This window comes from Xenopus tropicalis, chromosome 5 (assembly GCF_000004195.4).
Source record: "Xenopus tropicalis strain Nigerian chromosome 5, UCB_Xtro_10.0, whole genome shotgun sequence".
NCBI lineage: Eukaryota > Metazoa > Chordata > Amphibia > Anura > Pipidae > Xenopus > Xenopus tropicalis.
The window spans coordinates 14,785,279-14,807,024 of record NC_030681.2 but is presented as its reverse complement, the minus strand read 5'-3'; the positions used below and the strand labels follow the sequence as shown (position 1 = coordinate 14,807,024).

The 21,746-nt window shown below is 42.0% G+C and overlaps 1 protein-coding gene and 1 long non-coding RNA gene across 2 annotated transcripts in view; one reads left to right on the top strand and one right to left on the bottom strand.

Moving 5' to 3' along the window:
• Positions 1 to 6,509, bottom strand: part of lpgat1 (lysophosphatidylglycerol acyltransferase 1) — a 69,560-nt gene extending 63,051 nt beyond the window's left edge. Inside the window, exons 1-2 of the mRNA XM_018094115.2 lie at positions 6,217 to 6,509; positions 751 to 1,010 (exon numbers count right to left, since the gene is read on the bottom strand). Coding sequence (XP_017949604.1) covers positions 751 to 1,010; positions 6,217 to 6,371 — 415 coding nt within the window. The 5' untranslated portion in view covers positions 6,372 to 6,509. The remainder of the gene's footprint in view (positions 1 to 750; positions 1,011 to 6,216) is intronic.
• A 2,256-nt stretch (positions 6,510 to 8,765) lies between these two features.
• Positions 8,766 to 15,586, top strand: LOC116411123. Its single transcript, XR_004222879.1, has 3 exons — positions 8,766 to 9,522; positions 14,465 to 14,580; positions 15,288 to 15,586. It is a non-coding gene; the product is annotated as an uncharacterized LOC116411123 (long non-coding RNA).
• Positions 15,587 to 21,746: the final 6,160 nt, after the last annotated feature.

Genomic DNA, 21,746 nt, shown 5'->3' with positions numbered 1-21,746 from the left:
CCAGATGCATCATAAAAATGACTTGCTTTAGTTCAACCAAAACACTTTTGCCTAAATCTCTGTGTTCTCCATGATGTCAGGGCACGAACTGGGCAGGGCTTTTAAATGTGCACTGCTTTGTGGTTGTTCTTAGGGGTTGCTGAGCGGTTCAGATATCAATGCCTCCTGTCAGTCATAGCTCAGTGCCACCCATGAGTAAAAAGCCCTGCCCGAGAAGACAGGCTTCATTGGAAAAGTCATTTTTGGTGCGTAATAAGGTCCAAGTATTCTGTGTAAGAACTTGCATACTAATTAGAGTACTGTATGGATCCAGTTGGGCAGAACCATGCCCCAAACTGGACCTGCAGCTATGCTCCTTCCCTGTCCCACTGCCCAAACCTACCTGCAAGCTGTTAATGCCTAACCCGATCCTGGACCCACAAATCCATAAGTACCATCACTCCTTAGGCCAATCAACCAGGTTGGGGGGATAATGTATCTTTTTACTCAAGGAGGTTGAGGGGGTTGACAGCCTGCAACCCACCCGGGTACCCAGACAGAGAACCCATGGAGGGTCTCAAAACCCACTTTGCATGTATTCTGCAGATACCCACTGGTAGGGGGTGGCATAAAACCATATGGTCAGTATGAATCTAAAGGAGCTGGAAATGTCATTTGTGAGCCTATGCCACCCCAGATGTACATTCTGCCATTATTGTCAGAGAAAACCTCTCATTACAAGATCATGGAATATATAAAATGGCCACTTACCCGTATACCCAGCGTACCAGCCCCAGGATGCAACCATAGCTAAAAGCCATTTAAACATGACTCCTTCAATATACCAGAACAGTTTTCTGTCTATAACTCTGACTGGCTGCAGAGCTATTAAATATAATACATAGGACGGAATAGCAACCATGTTGTTGACGACCATGAAGGCAAATCTGAGCACCATCCTAAGTATCAGAAATCCCATCCTTCCGGTACTATCCGCTGTGATCGCCATCTTCCCCGAGCGACAGCAACCCCTAAAAGTAGGAAAAAAAGAAAAGGTTATTAAAAGAATACTGTGATAAAACTACTGGGAAAACATCAGTTAATAAAGCTGTTCCAGCAGAATCCTGCATTGTAATCTGTTTTTCAAAAATGCAAACAGATTTTTTTATATTTAATTTTGAAATGTCACATGGGGGCTAGCCATATTCTTCATTTCCTAGGGTGCCACAGCCATGTGACCTGTGCTCTGATAAACTTTAGTCACACTTTACTGCTGCGCTGCAAGTTGGACAGATATCACCCCCCTCCCAGCAGTCGATCAGCAGAACAATGGGAAGGGAGCAAGATAGCAGCTCCCAGTAGGTATCAGAATAGCACTCAATAGTAAGAAACCCAAGTCTGGCTTGGGACTCATCCAATTACATGGAAACAATAGGTTAGCTGAAAGCAGGTCTAATGTGTAGCGCTGGCTGAAAGCTCAGACTCAGGCACAACGCACTGAGATGGCACCTACACACCAATATTACAGCTAAAAAAAATACATTTGTTGGTTCAAGAATAACATTTTAAATGGTAGAGTGAATTATTTGCTATGTAAACAGTGTCATTTAGAAATAAAAAGTACACCATAAAAATCATGGCAGTATCTCTTTAAAGGAACAGTAACATCAAAAAATAAAAGAGCTTTAAAGTAATAAAAATATAATGCACTGTTGTCCTGCACTGGTAAAATTGGTGTGTTTGCTACAGTAACACTACTATAATATATATAATAAGCTGCTGTGTAGCCATGGGGGCAGCCATTCAAGCTGGAAAAAAGGAGAAAAGGCACAGGTTACATTGCAGATAACAGATAAGTTCTGTAGTATACAATAGTGTTTTATCTGTTATCTGCTATGTGCCTGTGCCTTTTCTCCTTTGAATGGCTGCCTCCATGGCTACATAGCAGCGTATTTATATAAATTATAGTAGACTTTCTGAAGTAAACACACAACTTTTACCAGTGCAAGGCAGCAGCACATTATATTTTAGTTACTTTTATACACTTTCATTTTTTGGTGTTACTGTTCCTTTAAGTCAAGGGGATATGAAATGAAATCTTTGGCTTTGAGGGTTTAAAAGTTTCTGGCCTGAGGATGAGGCATGTCCCAGCACAATGCAAAAGATCAGAGCTGATACCCAAACCTTGATTAACAGCTATGGGTGTCAGGCAGCTCCTGCCAAAACCCTCTCATTGCTAACAGGAGTGCTGCTGTCACAAAGCTTCCCTCTCTCACCCATCCATCACTTAGAGAGCAGCGACAACACGTGGATCTCATGGACTATTCCAAACAAAATTAAAAGACAATTCCACCCAAAAGCCTTTTTTTGAATGGCATAATGAAAAAAATATATATAATTCTTACCAACTTTCCAATATGCATCAATTAAACATTTGTAACGGTTTTCAGAATTATTACTAAATGTATCTGCTAGTGAAAACAGTGTTTGTTCTCTGGCTGTGACTCTTGACACGATGTAGCAGACATCAGTTGCCCTTTAGGCCTGTTAATAAGCTGACTGCTGCTACATTGTTACAGAAGTCAGAACCAGAGAAAGGAAAAACTCCCAAGATGTTACTGAACTAGCACTCCCAGATGCAGAGGGTTGCATTATACATGTCTGGCTGCTGGAGATCAGAGAGAATATTCAGTCTATATTACTACTACTTTACATTTTATTCAACTCTACGGAGACCCATATCAATGTGCCAATGCGGCCCTCACACAATGGGATTAGTAACATACCCAATCGATATCTGAATGGATTTTCGCCCAGACATTAATTGGGCAGAATATATAGGCCCTATATATAGACTGCTAAGCTGCCCACTTAGTCTGGAGTAGCCAAGTTGGCAGTTTTTGTTGCCGCGTACATGGGCAACTTTAACCAAGCAGATAAAAGATGATCCCACTTCCAAGAACAGCAGGGCATTAGTTTACTAATATAGGTGCTAAATAGCACCAATGCCAGTTGCCACTGGCAACCAAAGAGCAATTTTTCCAGTGTGGTACAATGAAAGCAGAGATCTGATTGGTTGCTGTGGGTAGCCGCACTAGTGCAATTTATCACTTCTATTATTCCATCAGCCCCTATACATCACAGGGGGAAACATGCTGATATCATGTGGAAATGTGCTTGGGCTGCTACACGAGCCAATCCCAGGAGACTAATTAACCCCTTTAACTGATAGCAGGTTCGATACCTATAACCATGTTGCATGCTGAGCGTGGTCAGTTTATTATGTAGACTCATATGTATAAAATGCATACTCAGAAAAAACCCTGCCCCCCAGAGCTTACAATCTAATGCTGATGCCTGAGGCAGAGGGAGGCAAGTAAGTACAGGAATAAATCCCAATTCACCTAAGGTCACAACTACAGGGACAGACATCCTGCATTTCCTTTTCCCAAGGGCATTTGCCCTCTGTGCCCTAAAAACGACATTCAGTGGTTTGGAATGTGCCGCTGGCTTCTTTGCTTCATTCCTACAATGCCACTGGGCCCTTAGATATATATATATATATATATATATATATATATATATATATATATATATAGATATATAGATATATAGATATATATATATATATATATATACACACACACATATATATACATACATACATAACAGGACAGGGAAGGTCCAAAGGTGTCCAATGCCTGAAATACCCTGATACATGCAATCAGCAGGACTACATATCCCAGCATCCCCTGAAAGTCAGAAGTAGTTCATAAGCAGTAGCAAGAAGCAACAGGGGTGATCAACTAAGGGTTCCTATAATACTGGTTCTATAAGAATTTATTTCACAGAATAAGATAAATATTACACAGCCTTGTGAGGTTTAAAAGACAAATGGCAACAGAACTGGCAATGTCAATAAAACATCAGGGACTTCCAAAGTGCCAGTAGGCATCATGTGGCACCGGAACGCTATACAACTGCAACAAAGTCCTGCTGCCACCTGGTTAGAAGGAACAAATAAAGGGACGGAGTGAGTTTTTTTATGATGCTCATTAGCTCTGACATGTTAATGGGATTTATAATGGGGATTGTGCAAATAAAAACACTTAATTCCCCAGTATGACATTGCCGGGCATCATTGCCCATTTGCGTTGCTCCGACTGCCAGTTACAGGGCGCCAGAGAAATCCAGACTTCATTTAAACAATATTGTGCACAGACAAAGAAATATGTCGGTAGAGCAATAGGGCCACACTTCATGCCCGGCTACTTACCTGTGTTAGGGACACTTACTGTCTGTAGCCCAGCAGGGGAGGTATCGCTATTAAAGTGGGTGCAAAGGAAGAAATACAATTTTGCTCAATGACAGAAAATGTCATTCAAAGCAACTTTATACTGTGCATTAATGACACTTTTGTAAAGTAATGCAATGCTTTTGAAAGCAGGTATCTGTCTGCACCGGAGGTTTAGACTTCTGAGACAATGTAGCAGAGGCCAGCTAATTACCAGCAAAAGGCCATTCAAGGCTGACCTGCCCCCTTACTTTATTACAAGGTTACAGATATATAAAGTCCATTGTTGCATCAGTCATCTAGGTATATCTATGCCAGAATATAAGCCCTCTATGTGCATACGATATATATATATATATATATATATATATATTATTATAAATCATAATGGGAAATTTTGGGCATACCTAACAATGACAATTAAGGATTTTTTTTAGATAAACTAACATTTTGCCCCAAAAAAGTTTCATTTTACGGCACAAATTGCACCTCCCCCAAGAGAGGTACTAATCACTGAATGTAAGGGGGGGGGGCATCAAGGGTAATTAGGCTGATATTTCTGCTAAAGTTCTTTTTTTCTTACTATCAAGTATATTTTTAAAGCAAGGGTCTGTGAAAAAAATTTTTTTTAACCTCTCTTTATGACATTTTTTTAAAGGGGAAATTTGCCCTTACATAAAGTTATAATTTCTTATAGATGGACTTGTTTTAAGCAACTTTACAGATGGTCTTCATTTTTAACTAGCGACTGGGATTGAAAAAGCTAACAAGCTTTAGAGGTCAGCGACCCCGGCAACCAAAAATGACATTTTCTGCAAGATTTACAATTATATGGAGCTACAACCATACAAAGTGCAGAGACTTAATTATAAATGGAAAAGGTATCTACATTGGGTTGGTGGTTCTAGGAAATATATAAATATACACTATTCCTATTAGAACCATACCAAAGGCCAATAAGGTATAACTGCTGCCCTGTTTGCGAGGGTCATGGAGTTGCTATGGCCAGCCAGAGACCTACAGGTCCCCAACAGGTTGCAGGCCTGGCTCTCCCAGTACCTTCAATCTGCCCCCTACTGGTGACTGTCTGACTCACATGGAGCTCTGATTTGTAAATGTGTGCTCACTCTGCCCTCTCCTGTAACATAAGAGATGGGTGGGTCGGGAATTGGTTTAAAAATGAAGGGGATCTGAATCTGAAGGGATAAATAAATGGAGCTCAGGGATGTCCTACATAAAACACTCCAGCTGCTGTTGTACTACAACTCACTGCATCCCTGTCACAGCCTTTGTAGTGCCCCTAAAATACTGGAGGTTCAAGACAAATGACCTCCCTGACCTACCCTATAACCAGCCCTGGGTACAGAAACTGGTCCAAAGAGCTGACAATCAACCCAAGCTCATATGTCAGACTATACATATTTATATATATATACAGACAGTCCTGCTAAAGAGAAGTACACACAGCATATCCATACAATGCTAAGCCTACAATAATGAGATTTAGGCTAAATAAGACCATGTGACCATCCCAAAAATGAATAAATGCACCAATGCATCATTCTATCCCTAGGTCAGATAATCTGCCAGGCCGACAGCCTTCTGCGAACCGAGCAGTGCCAGAACTACAACTCCCATGTTCCCCAGCCGGCAGGGTTGACTGACAGGCTGATTTGTGAGTTAGTTGAATGGTGGGCGGCCCGGCATGAATGGGCAGGCATGTAGGCCCAGAGGCAGCCCTACACACAGCAATGGGCAAGGGCACAGATGCCCTGTACCAGTCAGAGAGGGGCAGACTGCAGACAAGCGGATGGAGGCACTGGGACACCGTGAGAAGCACTGCGCATGCGCCCCCAGCGCTACATATAACGGGTTCCCTCATCCCGCTGCACTCTCCCGCTCAGCCCCAATAACTTCCACTTACGCCCAGGATCCCTGCTCACCTGCGGGGCCCCCCGTATCCCGGTGTGTGACAGACTCGGTCGGAGGAGCTGGGGGTAGGACGGCCTTCCTCCTCCACCTCCACCCCCTCCTCCCAGCAGCGCGACTGAGATCCCCCTCCAGCGCTATTCGCACTAGGAGAAGGGAGGCTCCTCATTGGACGAAAGGGATGAGGGATCGGCCAGTCGCTGCTCGGAAGCCCTGCCTCTCCTCCGATAGAGGGGGTGGGGAAGGGAGGAGGAATGGCGGCCCTGAGCTCTCACAGCAAAAAGAGATGTCGGTGCCGGGGATTGGGGAGGAGGCTCGGGCAGTGAGTGGGCAGTGGGCGGGGCTGCGCGCTTCCATAGCTGGGGGGTGTGACCGCTGGCAGGAATAGACTAATTGCTGGGACTCCGCAGCTGGGCCCTATTGACTAGTGGGAGAGTACCGGGCACCTTACCGGGCACCTTACAGGGCACCTTACAGGGCCACTGGCTTTCTCTGTCATTGTGGGGTCTGTGAGTGATACAGGCCCAGCTGAGGGGCCACACATGGATACTGGGACCTGTGTGAGGCTGAACTGGAGCTGCTTACTGGGGCCACTTAGTGGGAAGTGTGAGACTGACTGGGAGTTACATACTAATACCGGTCTATGTAAGTGACTGGCAGGAATGAGGCAGTGCATGTGTTTTACTGGGAAATGTGAGGCTGAACTGGAGCTGCTTACTGGGACCAGTGCTTATATTTGGCTGGCAAATGTATGGCTGAACTGGAGCTGCTTACTGGGACCAGTGCTTATATTTGGCTGGCAAATGTATGGCTGAACTGGAGCTGCTTACTGGGACCAGTGCTTATATTTGACTGGCAAATGTATGGCTGAACTGGAGCTGCTTACTGGGACCAGTGCGTATATTTGACTGGCAAATGTGAGGCTGAACTGGAGCTGCTTACTGGGACCAGTGCTTATATTTGACTGGCAAATGTATGGCTGAACTGGAGCTGCTTACTGGGACCAGTGCTTATATTTGACTGGCAAATGTATGGCTAAACTGGAGCTGCTTACTGGGACCAGTGCTTATATTTGACTGGCAAATGTATGGCTAAACTGGAGCTGCTTACTGGGACCAGTGCTTATATTTGACTGGCAAATGTATGGCTAAACTGGAGCTGCTTACTGGGACCAGTGCGTATATTTGACTGGCAAATGTATGGCTGAATTGGAGCTGCAAACTGGGACCAGTGCGTATATTTGACTGGCAAATGTATGGCTGATTTGGAGCTGTTTACTGGGACCAGTGCTTATATTTGACTGGCAAATGTATGGCTGAACTGGAGCTGCTTACTGGGACCAGTGCTTATATTTGACTGGCAAATGTATGGCTGAACTGGAGCTGCTTACTGGGACCAGGGTAATATTATACTGGCAAATGTAAGACTGTACTAGAGCTGTTTACTGGGATCATTGTGTATATATAACAGAGTAGTGAGACTAAACTGGGATGTGTGTATGTAACTGAGAATAGTGAGACTGAACTGGAAATTCTTACTGGGACCAGTACAAGTATATGACTGGATTCCTGGAGTTGTGGGACAGGCTGAACTGAAGCTCAGTGCTGGAACCAGTGTGAGTCAGGCTGAACTGAAGCGCCTTATTGTGTTCAGTGTTTTTATCTGATTGGGAGGTGTTAGATTGGAAGGAAGCTTACTGGGACCAGTGTGTATATCTGACTGGGATGTGTAAGTGGCTACATTATGAGTGCTGTGGACAGGTTCGTGCCTTACTGAGAGCTAGGGGACATATAGAAATGGGCATGCTTACTGGGCCAGTGATGTATTGGACTTCCACCCACACCAGTTTATGGGTTTCAGGGCCTACCTGACTGAAATCAGGTCTAAAATTACCCAGATCGGGCAGGATTGATATTGCTCACCTTAGGTGGGCATATGGGTGGGAAGATCTGCTTGTTTGGCAAGGTTTGGCTAATCTTATTGTGTATGGCTAGGCACTAAATGAGTGGATCTTATAGTGTATGACCAGGTCGCCAAATGAGTGGATCTTATAGTGTATGGCCAGGTCACTAAATGAGTGGATCTTATAGTGTATGGCCAGGTCACTAAATCAGTTGATCTTATAGCGTATGGCCAGGTCGCCAAATGAGTTGAACTTATAGTGTATGGCCAGGTCGCCAAATGAGTGGATCTTATAGTGCACTATTCTCCAACCAGTGGCTCAGGGGCAACATGTTGCTCCCCAACCCCTTGGATGTTACTCCCAGTGGCCTCAAACCAGGTGTTCATTTTTGAATTTCTGGTAAGGAGGCATGGTTTGGTTGCATAAAAACCAAATATAATGCCAAACAGAGCCTTCTGTAGGCTGCCAGTCCACATAGGGGCTATTAAGTAGCCAATTATAGCTCTTATTGGCACCCCAGGAACATTTTTCATGCTTGTGTTGCTCCCCAACACTTTTTCCATTTAAATGTGGCTAACGGGTATAAAAGGTTGGGGATCCCTTTTATAGTGTATGGCCAGGTCACCCAACCTGTGGATCTTATAGTGTATGGCCAGGTCGCCAAACGTGTGGATCTTATAGTGTATGGCCAGGTCGCCAAATGTGTGGATCTTATAGTGTATGGCCAGGTCATCAAACGTGGACCTTATAGTGTATGACCACCTTTACGTGCCCTAAAAATTGCTGATCAGTTAAGCGAAGCCAATGGGACAGCACTATCTTCTGGTGGGAGGTGGTATAGAAGTTGATTTCCCACCTCTGTTCTAACAGACTTTGGATTGTTTCTGATTTTGAGGCTTTCAGCTAAAACCCTGTAACCCCCAACTTACACCACCTACTAGCAAGGTTGTGGCAATATTCCTTACCTTGGCAAAGGTATTCAATATCTTCTATTTAATCTGACAACTGATGGATTCTCCATAAAGAGTGTAATTGTAGAGGCAACCAGTTATGCATAGTAAAAATGCCAATGGCTCTTGTATGTACAATTCACTGAAAGAGAAACACTTCTTGTCCTGCATACCCAGCTTAGCATGGATGGGTAAGTGTTGTTTGAAACTATCAGTTTCTCAGTAACAAGAACCAGACGTCTTTTTAACTGATCTGTTGCACATGTGTACAGATATTAAAGTTGGAACGGGTGCACGGAACCTTATCTCTAACAGAACTGGTAAATCGATAGTACTGGTGTCATGCCTACTCCGACATGTTATTCCATTCAGAACAACAGGTACAGGAGGCGGCTCGGTTACATTAACAGGCTGTTCCAACACTTGTCATTCAAGGAGAAGCACTGATTCTCAGAAGGAAGACTCAGGTTTGTATTTGCCACTCGGTGATGCCAAAAGGCGACTGATATCCATCAATGTCAAAATACGTCCGTATAACTGGTGTTCAGCAAGGTTATACAGGTATTTAATGACTGTGATGGGCAATATAGGAACTTGTGCAATATAGGAAATAATGTAGAAGAATGTGAGACGTAATCTTAAAGTTTAATGAGCTGATTAAATGTGTTTCCTGCAGCCTTGTGCCTTTATGTGGTCATGGAGCTCCTCTGTGACTTCTACTATCCGTATATTTACCAGTGAAAGGTACGTTAAGCATACACTATACTGATACAATGATATCCACTCACTGCTGAGTTCAAGATTGATTCTGGAAGCAATGTCGGCGCAATAACTATTCATGGGGAAATACCAGATGCAAACTGTAAGGCCTGACAAAGCTGAGCCGGCCAGTGTGAAATTCAAAATAAATATGGACCCTAGACACAGGTCCAATCCCCAATTGTAAGTCTTTCTAGTAAAAGTGCTTTCTAAAATGCGTATTCTGTCTGACTTGCCAACTCCGATTGTATGCAAGGTCTGTACAGAATGGATTTGCTGACCTGGGAGTGGACAAACTTGACTGGCCTGCACCAAGCCCTGACCTCCGCCCAACTGAACCTTTTTGGAATGAATAAGGATGCCAGCTATAAGCCATGCCTTATCACTGTAATCACAAATGCTTTTATGGTGGAATGAAAGCAAATTCCACCAGTAATGTTCCAACATCTATTGGAAAACCTTCCTGAAAGAGTAGGGAATGTTGGTGCCTGGACTAGAGGACCAGCTTCATATTAATATCTTGGTTTGGAGAATAGATGTAGGACAGGCAGGTGACGGGATACTTTTGGCCATAGAGAGTGTATTTGGCAGTGAGTGACAGAATAAAGTATATTCTTCATATATAGACATTATGTTTGCTGAAATGTTGCAGCAATAGATCTCCTCTTGGGATACAGAGTGTGGCCTTGCTGTTATCTGATAACTTGGCCCGTGGACTGCACTTAGTTATCGGAAATCTACATGGACATCCAAATAGTCTAACTGCCCTGTGTGCTGATGTTCCATCCACCGGGCAAGATGAGGCATTGGCAAATATGTTTTTTAGTTTGGACAGACTGACCAAATCTGGGCATTTTTGGCTACCATTCACCTTAAATTGTGTCTACTGACACAGACTGGTTATGGCTCCCATCTGAAAGGAGTCAGGATATGAGCCAGTAATGTCGAGCTAGATGAATGGCTAGCGAATCTGAGAAATGTAGCTAATGTGCGACTTTTTTGACATGCACAATGTTTTTTGACTTGACAGCGAATTTTTTTGGCACGTCCACGACTTTTTCCACACTAGGCACATTTTTGCAGCATTTTTGTGAAAAAATTTGCCATTGCAGAATTTCACAGCGAATCCATGCCTGGAGAAAACATTCACTCATCACTATCTACAACAGCCGGAGGCCCGCAGCATCAGTAATTATTTGGAGCTGAACAGGCACGCATAACAAACTTGTGGGCCTTCCAGCAGATATCAGCTCCACCTTTGTATTTTTGCCTTGGTGGGGATGAGATGGTCAATAGCAGAAGAAAGGGCACTAAACAAAAGGAACATAAGGAATGTGTCCTATGAAGAGGCACACTCATACAGTTCTACTGACTGGCATTGTAGTGCATACGCCCAGCCATCGGAGGACTGCTGATTGTGGGCAGAGTCCAACTCGCTATGCCAGACATGCCAGAAATTGTTGTGGATATAAGTAGCATTGGAAACAAACCACTACACAACACTTGTCTCCTCTGTTACATATTTCAGCCTCCTATTTAATTCCATTGCCACCCGGCCTTTAACTTGAGTTAATAAGAAATCAGTTTACAAATCATAAACTTAAACATATCCAGTAGATTGTGCCAATGTCAACTTACAGCTCCATTCTCCTGATCAACTTGTAAACAATTGACGCTGGGGACAGTCCAGTAGGAGTTGCCAGGCAATTTGTGGGCAATGAGTAAATACAAATATGCAGGAAACAAAAAGTGTGTGCAGATAATTAGCTATACTCACCCCTGAAGTTACGGCAAAAAAATCTGTTTGGAATTTCGGCTCTTCTAACAATGCAGCCCCCCAACCCCCTCTGATGCAAAAAACCTATGCGCAGAGGGGCTCATCAGGGAGGCATTAGGGGCCAAAATGCCCCTGACTTTCCTAAATGCCTAATGAAAAATACCTTGAAAATAAAACTTACAGAATAAACAATCATATTGTAGTTTACTGTTGTAGGAGAAGAAAAGGCAAATAAAGAGTTAATCTCAAGCTGCAGGCATACCTTCAGTTCTCTCAATAGTGCCCTTAAGTCTCCCCATATTTCTTCCGTTCAGATGATCAGAAGCCAAACAGGAAGAAAAAAATGCTGAGCTGTGTAAACAAAGTTCCCATAATGCCTCACTCCTGCACAGACACCCAGACCAAATGAACATGCTCAGTTAGTTAGACTATGGGGCAGATTTACTAATCCACGAATCCGAATCCCGAAAGAGAAAAAATCGTATTGGAAAGAAAATTTTGCGACTTTTTCGTCGCCGTCGCGATTTTTTGTATTTGTCGCAACTTTTTCGTTGCTGCCACAACTTAATCGTATTTTGCACAACTTTTTCGTCGCCATCACAATTTTTCCGTATTGAGTGGTAGTAAACGGCGGAAAAACCAATCCGATTTTTTTTCGCGACGGCAACGAAAAAGTTGCGGAAAATATACGAAAAAGTCGCGTAGGCAACGAAAAAATCATGGGACATACGAAAAATCGCAACAGCGACGAAAAAGTCGCAAAAAATACCGATCATTACGAAAACGCATTTGGACGCTTTCGGTCCGTTTGTGGATTAGTAAATCTCCCCCTATGAGTCAGCTTCCTGCTGATTGGCTCAGATCCACATTCCAAAGGGGGGGGCTGAGTTCATAGCATTCTTGAGGGAGGGGGGAGCAAGAGAGGAGAGAGCTGCGAGTCTGTGACAGAGGAAAACAGACACAACAAATCCTTTGACAGAGAACTCAGTGCAGCGTTTCTGTGAGTGCTTATGGCTGTATTTACATAGACCTTTCTGATAAAGCTGACTTAGTTTTTACCTTTCTTTCTCCTTTAAAGGGGGCGCACTCATAGCTGTAAACAAAAACTGCAATGAATGTTTAAAGGACAGCTCAACCCTAAAAAATATGGCTAGAAATGCTTTATTTTATATACTGAGGTTACTGTACCAACCCAGAGGTTCAATAGCACTTATAACAGTAATATTCTGTTTCACTGAAGATGTCCACAGGAGCTCCACATCTTGAATCTTGTTAGGCCATCTTTTATGGGCCTGCAGCCAGGGCCATATTTATCATGGGGCACCTGAGGGCCAGTGCCTTGGGCGGCAGCCTTAGGGGGCGGCTCTTAGGGGCCTATATTTTCATTTTTTTTTTAATTTAAAAAAAAATTCCTCCGGCGAGGATTTCCGAAGGAAATCTGGCGAAAGAGCTGAGAAGGTGGGGTTCGGGACGCACCCAGAGGCATAATGTTGGGCATCATGAAAAATCATGAGAATACTAGCAAAAGCAAAGGTTGCATCTGTCATGCCAGGATTGATTACTAATCAGTGCTTTATGTGAGCTTGAATTAGTGAATTGAATTTGTGAATTAGCAGCCTTGTGTCATAAATGTTATATTCTCTATATACAGTATATTGTGAGTGGGCCCCTAAGCTCAGGTTATATTGTGCCATTTATATTCTGTATATACAGTATAGTGTGAGTGGGTCCCTAAGCTCAGGTTATACTGTGACATTTATATTCTGTATATACAGTATATTGTGAGTGGGTCCCTAAGCTCAGGTTATATTGTGCCAATCATATTCTGTATATACAGTATATTGTGAGTGGGTCCCTAAGCTCAGGTTATATTGTGACATTTATATTCTGTATATACAGTATATTGTGAGTGGGTCCCTAAGCTCAGGTTATATTGTGCCAATCATATTCTGTATATACAGTATATTGTGAGTGGGTCCCTAAGCTCAGGTTATATTGTGACATTTATATTCTGTATATACAGTATATTGTGAGTGGGCCCCTAAGCTCAGGTTATATAGGGACATTTATATTCTGTATATACAGTATATTGTGAGTGGGCCCCTAAGCTCAGGTTATATAGGGACATTTATATTCTGTATATACAGTATATTGTGAGTGGGTCCCTAAGCTCAGGTTATACTGTGACATTTATATTCTGTATATACAGTATATTGTGAGTGGGTCCCTAAGCTCAGGTTATATTGTGACATTTATATTCTGTATATACAGTATATTGTGAGTGGGCCCCTAAGCTCAGGTTATATAGGGACATTTATATTCTGTATATACAGTATATTGTGAGTGGGTCCCTAAGCTCAGGTTATACTGTGACATTTATATTCTGTATATACAGTATATTGTGAGTGGGTCCCTAAGCTCAGGTTATACTGTGACATTTATATTCTATATATACAGTATATTGTGAGTGGGTCCCTAAGCTCAGGTTATACTGTGACATTTATATTCTGTATATACAGTATATTGTGAGTGGGTCCCTAAGCTCAGGTTATACTGTGCCATTTATATTCTGTATATACAGTATATTGTGAGTGGGTCCCTAAGCTCAGGTAAGTGACAGCAGCACAGAGAATGTGCAGGGAATCAGCAGAAAAGAAGATGGGGGGCTACTGGGGCTTCTTTGGGGGCATAGATCTTCCCTGCTAAAGGGCTGGGGTTGCCTTGGGCTGGTACAGAAGCCCACAACACAAGGTGTAGCATTTCAAGCCTAATTCTTTGTGGAGATATAGTTCTCCTTTAATATTTCCTGTTGCACAATTATGGGGTAATGTAATAAACAGTGCTAAGGTTAAAAGTGTAACTTTTTTTTACAGATCCAAATGGTTTAGTGGCACGTTCCCTCACTTTTTGCGGTTTGGCAGCTGAACATTTCAAATACCTGACTCATGACAAAGCGGAATCGGCTTGCTGCACCGGGGTGTGACTCAGGGTGAGTGGTTTGCAGCAGGATACATGTCAGATTGAGAAACTCACAAAAAGCGCATTACATATCTTAGCAACGGTCAGAAATGAACAATAAAGGCTATTGTACAACAGCACCCACAATGCCACCAGAACATAAACACTTCTACTTCTGTTCTATTCATGGCTGTCTGATCCCCCGTTCTCTTAAAGTGGACCTGTCACCCACACATAAAAGCCTGTATAATAAAAGTCCTTTGCAAATTAAACATGAAACCCAAAATTTTTTTTTTTAATGCTATCATCCATACCTGTATGCAGGCAATATATGAACTGACATCTCAGATTTTCATTTATGAGTACTTACACTTTTCATTCAGCACTTCCTAGATGTCACCCATAAGGCGAATACACAAGATTTTGGGGTTTGACAAAATTTTCCTTAATAACAGTGTCCGCAAAATGGCACCAACCTGCTTGCTGTGATTGTGACTTCCAAGACTGAAGGAAACAAAATGCAAATAATTTGTATAGCGTAATTAAAGTTTATTTTGTTCAACTAACATGATAGCAATGGATTTGTAATTATTTCCTAGGGTCCCCTTTAATATAAACTGGCCAATCGATTTCGTTATGCACCAATGCAGTAATCTCCTTATAGCTACACGCCAGTGTAACTCACTAATATGACTTGGTCCCTACTGGAATGAGTACAACAAGTATATTTATTTTTAGATTGGGTACTTGGCACGGGCCGCTTGTTTAACCGCGGGAAGCGTGAATATGGAACAAAACCTCTGAATCTCCCATGAAAATGATCTCATGAACATGAAGGTGTTTCCAGGCAGAGGCACTTAATGATTGAAAAGCACTGAAGGATAATCATTTTGCCGTTTCTATGGAAATATACAGTAAGTGGTTCATTACTTTTGTGGCAGATTTTTAAGTATCTTTGTAGCCGAGGTGATAAATGGTAGAGCAATGAAAGGATGAAGAACCCTGGCGTAGCACTGATTGGGTATTTAGACTGTTAACAGCAAGCAGGGCAGCTGCCATGCCCCAAATGGTGAGTTACAGCTCCCAGCATCTCCTCACTCAGGGGCTTAGGCAGTCCTGTTGTCTCATATAACATATCATCATATCCATTTCCCAGCGTCGTCTTTTTAGCCTGTTTGTTTTATATCTGAAAAAAATCTCTATGCTTATAAACATGCATATATTGTGGTCTACGTCATGCTAGAAGTTTGCTTAAGGAGTACTGGCCCTTTAAATGAGAATAGGAGGTAGTCAGAAGAAAATAAGTAATGAAAACAGTGACTCAAGTGACATCAGGTCTAACAGAAGCTCAGAAGAAAAACAAATGAAACCATCAAAAAGACCAGTTTCAAAAGTTGTCAGACCTTAGTAGGGATGCACCAAATCCAGGATTCAGTTCAGGATTCTGCCTTTTTCATTACGATTCGTCGAATCCACGCTCCTGGCCGAACCAAATCCTTAAAATCAAGTGACTTTTTGCCATAGAAACACGGAAGCTGAAAATTAGGATTCGGTTTAGTATTCGGCCGAATCTTTTATGAATGATTCGGTGCACCCCTAGACTTAAGTTGGCCATACACATTCAGATTTTAGTCTTCTACCAACAAATGTTTGGATATCGATTGTACATTTAAATGCAACGATCTAAAATTAAAATTCAGACTGAAATTTGTAGGATAAAGCCCTAAAAATAACAAATAGGAGGATGTTCTGAACATGAAATAGTTGGCAGCACCAATGCTACGAGAGTGACTCCCATTGTAGGTCCCCCAAGGGTATTGTCAGATACACAATACATGCACAGATTTTATCCAATCAAAATTTTCTAACCTGTCTGATCACCATAATACAATAATGATCTTGTACCATGTTAATTCTGATCACACACGGAAAATCGCACAAAACGAAGTTATCGGTACGTGTATGGCCAGCTTTAGGATTAAAATTAAAATTTTCATGGTTAGTTTTTTGAAACCAAGACTAAACTCATTTCCAATAAAACAACAATTGTCTAGTCATTTATTAGAAGATCTGAATTGAAAAAGCACAAACAAAAAAGACGTGGAAAAAAAATGCGAAAACCGCAACTTTTTTGTATTGTTGCACAAATGCGAGTGTAAAAAAACATGAAGAAAAGAATGATCTTTCAGTTGTAAAAAGGAACCTGCCATTGACATCTACATGATCTTGCCAGCTTTTAGATGGAGTATTTTTTCTACCAGATTCGTTTTGTTGCATAATCGTGAAAAAAAAAAAAATCAAGTTTTTCTTTTTCATATCAAAATTGTATTTTGCCGCAAAAAAATTATGAAAAGAAATATTAAATGTTAGTAAATGCCCTCTTAGTGTGGGACTGGGGGCTCTTCAGAAGGATCTGACCTCAAGGGCCCCCGCTGCCAGTGACTGTCCCCCACTGAAAAAGAATTTTTTGTTGAGCCAGTCTGACCGTGATCAGACTTCATCACCCCTCTGTGGGTCAAAATGTAGAGACTGTCCCCAACAGCTCATAACATGGTTATTATTATTATTATATATTTATATAGTTCCATAATATTCCAAATTGTTTTACACAGTAAATGTGGTGCCATTATTTAAAAAGGGATCTCGTTCTCAGCCTGAAAACTATAGGCCTGTTAGTCTGACATCAGTAGTAGGAAAGCTTCTGGAAGGGGTTGAATACATTGCAGTTCACAATACTATTAGTTTGTCCCAGCATGGTTTTATGCGTAACAGATCTTGCCAGACTAATTTAGTTGCCTTTTATGAGGAGGTGAGCAGGAACCTTGATGCTGGAATGGCAGTTGATGTCATCTACTTAGATTTTGCTAAAGCGTTTGATACAGTACCTCACAGAAGGTTAATGATCAAATTGAGGAATATTGGCCTAGAACATAATATTTGTAATTGGATAGAGAACTGGCTGAAGGATAGAGTACAAAGAGTGGTTGTAAATGGAACATTTTCTAATTGGACCAGTGTGGTTAGTGGAGTACCGCAGGGGTCAGTCCTTGGGCCTTTGCTGTTTAACTTGTTTATTAATGACCTGGAGGTGGGCATAGACAGTACTGTTTCTATTTTTGCTGATGACACTAAATTGTGCAAAACTATAAGTTCCATGCAGGATGCTGCCGCTTTGCAGAGCGATTTGACAAAATTGGAAAACTGGGCAGCAAACTGGAAAATGAGGTTCAATGTTGATAAGTGCAAAGTTATGCATTTTGGTAGAAATAATATAAACGCAAACTATCTACTGAATGGTAGTGTGTTGGGGGTTTCCTTAATGGAGAAGGATCTAGGGGTTTTTGTAGATCACAAGTTGTCCAATTCCAGGCAGTGTCATTCTGTGGCTACTACAGCAAATAAAGTGCTGTCTTGTATAAAAAAGGGCATTGACTCAAGGGATGAGAACATATTTTTGCCTCTTTATAGGTCCCTGGTAAGGCCTCACCTTGAGTATGCAGTGCAGTTTTGGGCTCCAGTCCTTAAGAAGGATATTAATGAGCTGGAGAGAGTGCAGAGACTGCAACTAAACTGGTAAAGGGGATGGAAGGGTTAAACTATGAGGTTAGACTGTCAGGGTTGGGGTTGTTTTCTCTGGAAAAGAGGCGCTTGCGAGGGGACATGATTACTCTGTACAAGTACATTAGAGGGGATTATAGGCAGATAGGGGGGGTTCTTTTTTCCCATAAAAACAATCAGCGCACCAGAGGTCACCCCTATAGATTAGAGCAGTGCTGTCCAACTGGCGGCCCGCGACCCCCCTCTGTGTGGCCCCCCACCTGTCTGGCTGCTTTGATGGCTTACTCTTGTGTAAGCTTTAAATGGTATCAGTACTGTGATTAACTGCCCCCCCTGCATGGTTCTCACCTCAGATTCAGGCTGTAATCCCCCTGTATTGTTTAAAAATGTAATCCCCTGTGTTGTTCACACCTTTTAGTTTCTGCACTGTTCACCCCCTGCAGTGTTCACACCTCAGGCTCAGGCTGTAATCACCCCCATTGTTCCCCTGTTCACACCTCAGGAGCAGTAGTAACCCACAAATAATCCCTGCACACTACAAAAAGAACATATACTGAGGTGGTACTGCAATTATAAAGTTTTTTAATATATAGTTATTGTGCAGACTGTAGGAGCAGTGCCAGCATTGTGTCACTGTAGGCTGCCTGTGTGTGCCATACACACAGGCATCATAGGGCAAGCAGAGTATGGCACACAGAGGCAGGGTAGGGAAGGCAGAGTATGGCACACACAGGCAGAGTATGGCACACACAGGCAGAGTATGGCACACACAGGCCGAGTATGGCACACACAGGCCGAGTATGGCACACACAGGCCGAGTATGGCACACACAGGCCGAGTATGGCACACACAGGCCGAGTATGGCACACACAGGCCGAGTATGGCACACACAGGCCGAGTATGGCACACACAGGCCGAGTATGGCACACACAGGCCGAGTATGGCACACACAGGCCGAGTATGGCACACACAGTGAAAGTATGGCACACGCAGGCAGGGTAGGGAAGGCAGAGTATGGAACACACAGGCAGGGTAGGGCAGGCAGAGTATGGCACACACAGGCCAAGTATGGCACAAACCAGCCAAGAATGGCAAACACAGGCCAAGTATGGCACAAACCAGCCAAGAATGGCAAACACAGTGAAAGTATGGCACACACAGGCAGGGTAGGGAAGGCAGAGTATGGAACACACAGGCAGGGTAGGGCAGGCAGAGTATGGCACACACAGGCCAAGTATGGCGGAAACCAGCCAAGTATGGCACACAGGCAGGCAGAGTATGGCAGGTTTTTGCTGTACTACAACCATTAATATGGGTATGGTCATGTGATAAGATGGGTGTGGTTTCAAGTGGGTGCGGTTTCAAAAAGGGGAGTGGTAAAAACTGGCTTCCATTATCGGCCCTCCACCATGCAGGTCAGAAAAATTCCGGCCCTCGGTACAACAGAAGTTGGACAGCACTGGATTAGAGGAACAGAGCTTCCATTTGAAGCAGCGTAGGGGGTTCGGGTATAGATTGGTAAGTATAGGTTGTGTGCTGGGTTTACTCGGATGGGTTGAACTTGATGGACAATGGTCTTTTTTCAACCCTATGTAACTATATAACTATGTAACAGTACATCATTCACTGCACCAGTGGAGCTTACAATCTAAGGTTCCTATAATAATAATATCAGGAACCAATTAACTTCCTATTTGTTTTTGGAGAATCCCAGAGTGCCCAGAGGAAAGCCACGGAAGCACAGTAAAAGTGCACAAACTTGCAGATGGTACCCTGGCTTAAACCAAACCAAGAACCCAGCTTGCAACACAGCTTTTTTAATAATGAAAAATGAAAATGAATGCATTTTTTATATTTCACCATTGGATTTACTCAACAAAATGTCTCTGGGATTTAAAACAATTTTATTGGGGGCGCCAAGGAAAAGATTAAAAAAGAAGAGGAGGTTGAATTCCTGGGGTGTGCCAACATTTTAGAGTAATAAATACAAAATACAATTACACTCAGCATTAAGTGCAAAGAAGCAGACTAACATTCAAATTCAAGTTCTTACCTTGATTCAGGAAAATCACAGTAAAAAAAATTGCTAAATCCCCAAATCTTTGGATTCAACGTTTCTAAACCCGATTAAAACAAAAAAAAAATCTTAACATTTTGAATGAGAAAATTCTGCAACTAAAACCTGGCAAGCTTCTGTTAAAGTCAATGGGAGGTATTTTATTATTCAAGTTGATTTTTAAGTCAAATTTTTAAAATATGAATGGAATAATTAAGGTTTGTTTTTTTGTTTGAATTAACATGAGTTTTTCTGATTAAAGGTTTTTGTAAATATGCTAGCAGTTGGGAAAAAGTAAACAAAAAACCTGCAAGGGTGTGGGGGTATTTTTTGGCAAAAGTTTTGAAAAAATTAGAAAATGAGTAAATGGGCCTTTCCATGTTGAGGAACTTATTTCCGATACACTCCAATATAAGAAAATAATTCTAATTTTTAAAAATGATTCCCTTTTCTCTGTAATAATAAAACAGTACCTGTACTTGATCCCAACTAAGATATAATTACCCCTTATTGGGGCAGAACAGCCCTATTGGGTTTATTTAATGGTTAAATGATTCCCTTTTCTCTGTAATAATAAAACAGTACCTGTACTTGATCCCAACTAAGATATAATTACCCCTTATTGGGGCAGAACAGCCCTATTGGGTTTATTTAATGGTTAAATGATTCCCTTTTCTCTGTAATAATAAAACAGTACCTGTACTTGATCCCAACTAAGATATAATTACCCCTTATTGGGGGCAGAACAGTCCTATTGGGTTTATTTAATGGTTAAATGATTCCCTTTTCTCTGTAATAATAAAACAGTACCTGTACTTGATCCCAACTAAGATATAATTACCCCTTATTGGGGGCAGAACAGCCCTATTGGGTTTATTCAATATTTAAATGATTTTTAGCAGACTTAAATTAAGAAGATCCAAGTTATGGAAAGATCCCTTATCCAGAAACCCCCAGGTCCCGAGCATTCTGGATAACAGGTCCCATACCTGTATCATGAATTTCATATTCATACTGTATATACAGTATAGTGTGAGTGGGCCCCTAAGCTCAGGTTATATTGTGACATTTATATTCTGTATATACAGTATATTGTGAGTGGGTCCCTAAGCTCAGGTTATACTGTGACATTTATATTCTGTATATACAGTATAGTGTGAGTGGGCCCCTAAGCTCAGGTTATATTGTGACATTTATATTCTGTATATACAGTATATTGTGAGTGGGTCCCTAAGCTCAGGTTATATTGTGACATTTATATTCTGTATATACAGTATAGTGTGAGTGGGTCCCTAAGCTCAGGTTATACTGTGACATTTATATTCTGTATATACAGTATAGTGTGAGTGGGTCCCTAAGCTCAGGTTATACTGTGACATTTATATTCTGTATATACAGTATAGTGTGAGTGGGCCCCTAAGCTCAGGTTATACTGTGCCATTTATATTCTGTATATACAGTATAGTGTGAGTGGGTCCCTAAGCTCAGGTTATACTGTGACATTTATATTCTGTATATACAGTATATTGTGAGTGGGTCCCTAAGCTCAGGTTATACTGTGCCATTTATATTCTGTATATACA